We start from the raw sequence: 5536 nt of genomic DNA on the forward strand, positions 1-5536 counted from the left end.
ACCAGAGGGGCACGCAAGCTGACCTTGCAGCATTCAGCGGTCACTTCTGTTTTGGTAAATTATGGTTTTTTAATTTCATAATTTTTCCATAATATCATAATTTTACAACGACCAGCAGTAACTAGATATTTTAACAAACATGTTGTAATAAAATTTATTTTCTATGGAATAATTATGAATTAAAAATATATATACAATAATTAAAATATAAAAAAAAATGTAATAAGCAAATGACTAGTTAAAAAAACATGCCAGCATATGTCATCGCATACGTTGCCAAGAGGAAACTTATCAAAACTGAGCGGTTTAACATAATTTTTAAAGAAAGAAAACTCAATTAGAAACTTTATTTACGAAGTAATACACTTATTTATATTTATTATATTTTTCCAATAAATAATTTCAATCTGTTAATAATATTATTAATTTTGAGTGAAAAATAAGTAAAAAGCAAATTTTATTCTGAAACTTCTGTTTATAACATCCGAAAATTATTGTGTGCATGTGTGTGCGCGCGCGCGCGTGCATGTGTGTGCGTGTGTATGCGTGTGTGTGTGTGGTGAGTGTGTGTGTTAGTGTACGTGTGTAATAACGCAGTATAGAATGCAATAATATACAATATAAAGCTAAAAAAATGAGCTGAGTGTAACAATGAGCCGTCATAAGTTTAGTGCACGTTTAGTACAATCACCGATACACACATACTCACATACACATAATAATAGTAATAATAATAATAATAATCAGTGGCGTCACTAGGGGGGTGCGGGGGGTGCGGACCGCACCGGGTGACATCCTCACAGGGGGTGACACCAAAATATCACTGTATATGTTTTTATGTCCCTCCATGAAATTATTCTTATCATTAATTCAGCCTAACCCGCCCAGCGCCCAGAAATGTATTATGAATAACATTTTTTTCGTTCAAATCATTTTTGTATTCGACATTTATACCATTCAAATTCGACGTCCGAATTATTAAGCGCCGCGGCCGAGCACATTTAACTTGTTCGTGTTTATAAATTTTGCTAAGAATGCTGTATGTCTATGGGGTGTCATGAGAGGGGTGACACCATGAGTTACCGCACCGGGTGACACCAACCCTAGTGACGCCACTGATAATAATAATAATAATAATATTGAACCTCAAAAATCTAAAATCAAATTTCATAAATATATGAATGATTATAGTCATCAATTAATAATAATAATAATAATAATAATAGTTCGACAAGAAACCTCCTATGAGCAATGCGATAGCAAGCTAACAATTTGTTCAATTAATCATGCTAGTGAACGTCCTGAAACATGTTAGTTATTATTATTATTATTATTATTGTTGTTGTTTTGTGGTTTCGTTGTTGTTGTTGTTGTTGTTGTTGTTGCTGTTGTTGTTTGTGTTGGCTTATGTTTGCAGGTTAAAAAGCTTGCAAGAGAATTTGATATTATGATTGTGACTATGGCTTTGTTTTGAGTAGTAGTCTAACTATTTCAATATATTGTTAGTAGTAATTAGCATATGTTAGTATATTTACTATATAAAAATCTAATCAGTGCAAATCTAAAAAAAAAAAACTTGGTTAAAATTTTCTTTTAACACACAATAGAAATAGGAGGCAAATGAACATATCAACATAACAAGTAACATAGTATATAGTATAATATCAATCAATCAATCTTCGTTTAGCGTCCAGAAACCCAGTTCCCCGTGGTAAGACGTGTATATAGTATAATATGTGCATAGTATAATAAGTAATAAGTGTTAAGTAGTAAGTACACTCGTAAGAATTCCAACTCGTCATTCATTGAATTTCAAGTTCATTGGACTATTTTTAAGTGATGGCGAAATAGTATAGAGGTGCCAGGAGCTGTTTTCCATCCACCTGGTCTGATTTGAGTAAAAAGAGATGTGATGGAAGCGTGGTTTTCACAAACGTTGTGTGTGTGTGTGCGCGCGTGTGTGTGCGTGTGTGTCCATACTGCTGTCTGTGTGTGTTGTATAACTTTTTTTCAATTTTAAAATGTTTGATTCTAACTATCAACCACTCTTTTAACGCACACGTATTTTTTAATTAAAAATAGCTCCAATTTAAAAATAACGAACATAACTATTTTATAAAAACGTCATAAAAATTTTCAAATTTAAAAAAAATTAGACTGAGATGTTCTACTTGTTCTGATATTGACTGTTTAACGATATCTAAGAACTGTTACTTTTAGTTAGAATCTGTATAAACATTTGATTTCTTTTGCAAAAAAGCAGAGAAACAAATTACACTGTCATGTCGATCTCACAGAGGCTAGGAAATCATCCCAAACAGCGTATGGTTCGAGTGCGGCGTATTGTATGTAGTACGCGTTGCCTTCAAACCATTCGGCTCACCAGGGTTCCAGCTTGAGAAACTCAGTGGTTGATTGACATCAATCAAAGTTACATGTTAAAACACAAATTATACTTATTATACAAAGGTACATGTTAAGACTTATCCGTTTATTCACATGATTTTAAATTTGAAATTTTATTCAACTGCAACAAACATGGCCATGACAACAGATACTACTGATATTTGTGCAGTTTAATAAAAATAACAGGATGGGAACCTGTTAAACTTTTCTCAACGGTTGTACAGTTTCTAAACTGACAAACACTTTTAGGTACGTGAAGTTGTTCTTGAACCGGAGGCATAGCCACGGACATAGCCAGCTGAAGACTTCAACCTTCTGTAATTCCGTATTCATATTTCTTTTTATTCTTTAACCAGAAGCTCTCAAAAACACAGAACTGCTTACTTAGGCTACTCTTCTCTACTTATACATCTCATTTAAAACTTTTCTTTCACAAAAGGGGTGCCATCCACACAGCACGACGTGCAAGGTATGCACGAGCACCATATGATAGTGTTTGAACTTTGGACAGACAGTATTCCAACCGGGTCACCTAATATCAACGCGTGACATTGCATTTTTTACAGACTGAGCTAGTTTGCCGATTTTTTTTAGCAATATGACACAAAAATCTTCACAAAATTTAAACTGTCACAAGAGTGAACATTCAGAGTATGCCGCTGTAGCCAGATCCACGCGTGGTATGATATATTACACGTTCCAAAATATTGCTTCCAACAAATAAAAAATTATTGAGGGTCCACCATGAAATACAAATTAAGTTACTGTATAATTATATGTCTCCACTTTTTCCATTCCACGGAATCTTCATATCTGCAAATCCGGCCCTACATACATACATAAGCGTTAAAAGGAAAAATAAATTTAAAAAATATATATATCACATTTGGATGTTTAACGATTTGCTCAGTTATTTGGTGATGAATTTAATATTTTTATGAAAATTTAGTGAAACTAATAAAAATATTGAAATAAGTTTTGTGAAATAACCCAAAAATACAGACTACAACAATACTTTAATATAAAACTTGAAATATTGAAAAGATTATGATTGATAAACATTGACAGAAATCAGACACATATAAAAGACTAAAGAAAAAACATATGAAGAATGATAAAGTGAAATATTTAAAAAAATGCAAATTAATTTTTTTGTTAAATTAAATTTTGGCAAAATTAAATTGTGGCAGAGATTGTTTATGACAGTTACTCAACTTGGACAGAAATTTTAAAATTATAAAAAAATATATTAACGTATATTGTCAATCAGAATTGATATAATATAAAAGTTACGGTAATATAAAGACAAAATTAATAAAAAAGTTTCATGAGTTTTGTCAAAATTATTTGGGGGTTGAAATTACTGCCAAGCAAATATTACAGAGTGATATCGATCTCACAGAGGCTGCATCTCAACACAGTGCAGATGAAATCATCCCAGGCACATTCTGGTAAAATTAGGTATTGCAGGCAGTAATTGTTGCCATTGGCAATTCCATTTGGTTCCCCCGAATACCACCCATAAAAACTTAAAGGTATATTGACGCCTGTTGAGAAATGTTTTTTCCAAATTTATACGTATTTGCGTTTCTATTTCAACCATCGTATCGATTTTTCTAATAAACAGAATAGAAGAGATTTTCCAGTTACAAATCAATTATAGTTAAACAGATACTAATTAAATAGACCGATTCTGTTTGAGTCATTTAAAAGTTGTGTCAACATACTTTGATAAAAATCGAGATTATTTAATAACAAAAAACTTGAAAAATATCTACACTGAAAATAAGCAATCACTAGCCAGGGAATGTGTTCCAAAAAAACGGTCTGGTTGAAGAAAATTTGTTGAGTTGGATGCCAGATGTCCCTACAGCGAAACCTTTAAAATTGGGACTCGACGACAGATCTTAGCAGGAAAGTGAAAAACAGGTATTGTTAACATTTTTTAAAAAAAACTTAGTCTTCAAAAAAAGATCGTACCCTTAGAAACAGATAGCGGGTACTTCAATGCAGCCAAATTTTCATATTCGTCTTCGACAGCCAACAGATGCCCAGACGCGTTGTTACAAGCCTTCCCAGCAGTGCTCCAATCCATTAAGTTGGTGACCATTGAATAACATTTGTGCACTTCGATTATGTAATCAAACGGTTTTGGACAATCTAAGTTATAAAATTTATTGAAGAATAAGGGAAGTTTTAGGGGAAAAAGATAATAAATTTAATTTTGAATGAAAACGTACTATTAAAAAATATTAGACCAATAAAAATGAATGATACAGAGTTAGCGATAAGTTTGAAAAATTGCTTTTTTTAAGTAGCATATTATAAATAAATAAATATAATAAATAATGGGCTTAAACGTAAGTTATATATGCCCATATCAAATAGCATTAAAAGACAACAAAAAGAGATCAAACAACAACAATGTTAATTTTATGATTATAGAGAAAATCTTTGTTGGCCTAATATAAGTCAAAATTAACCGTGAGAGACAAAAGCAAAACATGAAGCATTCAAATCAGCGGTCACATTGTACCAAAAGTTGTTCAACTTGGGAACACAGGTGCAAGATCTCATTGACGACACGTAGTTGATGCCTCTCAAGTTCTGCATCGTTGTTATCTGCCATCCATTGATGGGTTTGGTTTCGAATGGTTCATTATAGTAGTTAAAATTCAGATTAAATTTAACAGTTTCTCTATATAATAATTAATTTTTTAATGAAAATTGAAATAGTTTTGTCTTCCCACTCTAGAAATTCTGGAAAATTTTAATAATAAAAAACTCTTTGGTTTTAACATGAAACTTAAAAATTTCAAATTATAGGATGTTTTTTTTAACCAGTATATAAAAATAATTAAAAATAAGTTTCTGAATTGAAAATTAGATTTTTATCAGTTATAATCAAAATCGTGTATAAATGTATTGATACCAAACACTTCAGAATGCATTCCAATGACGAGGCAGCCTTCAACTTAGTAACGATATCCATGCGGTCATCGTAACAAACAGGTGACCTCTGACCACTGACTGCCAAGTAGCTAAATGCCCTGCTATAAATTCTTCCGTTCGTTTGACCACCGCAAACTATTCCAAATTGCAGGAGCGCACACATCAACATCAGCACCAT

At 32.1% G+C, this 5536-nt stretch overlaps 1 protein-coding gene across 1 annotated transcript; it reads right to left on the reverse strand.

The window, feature by feature from the left end:
• Window positions 1–3783: 3783 nt before the first annotated feature.
• Window positions 3784–5536, reverse strand: HELRODRAFT_183364 (hypothetical protein; the record flags this gene model as incomplete). Its single annotated transcript, XM_009012393.1, has 4 exons — window positions 3784–3953; window positions 4387–4566; window positions 4890–5028; window positions 5339–5536. The coding sequence occupies 4 exons, from the start codon at window positions 5534–5536 to the stop codon at window positions 3784–3786; spliced, it is 687 nt and encodes a 228-aa protein (XP_009010641.1).

Source organism: Helobdella robusta (genome assembly GCF_000326865.2).
Source record: "Helobdella robusta unplaced genomic scaffold HELROscaffold_105, whole genome shotgun sequence".
Classification (NCBI taxonomy): domain Eukaryota; kingdom Metazoa; phylum Annelida; class Clitellata; order Rhynchobdellida; family Glossiphoniidae; genus Helobdella; species Helobdella robusta.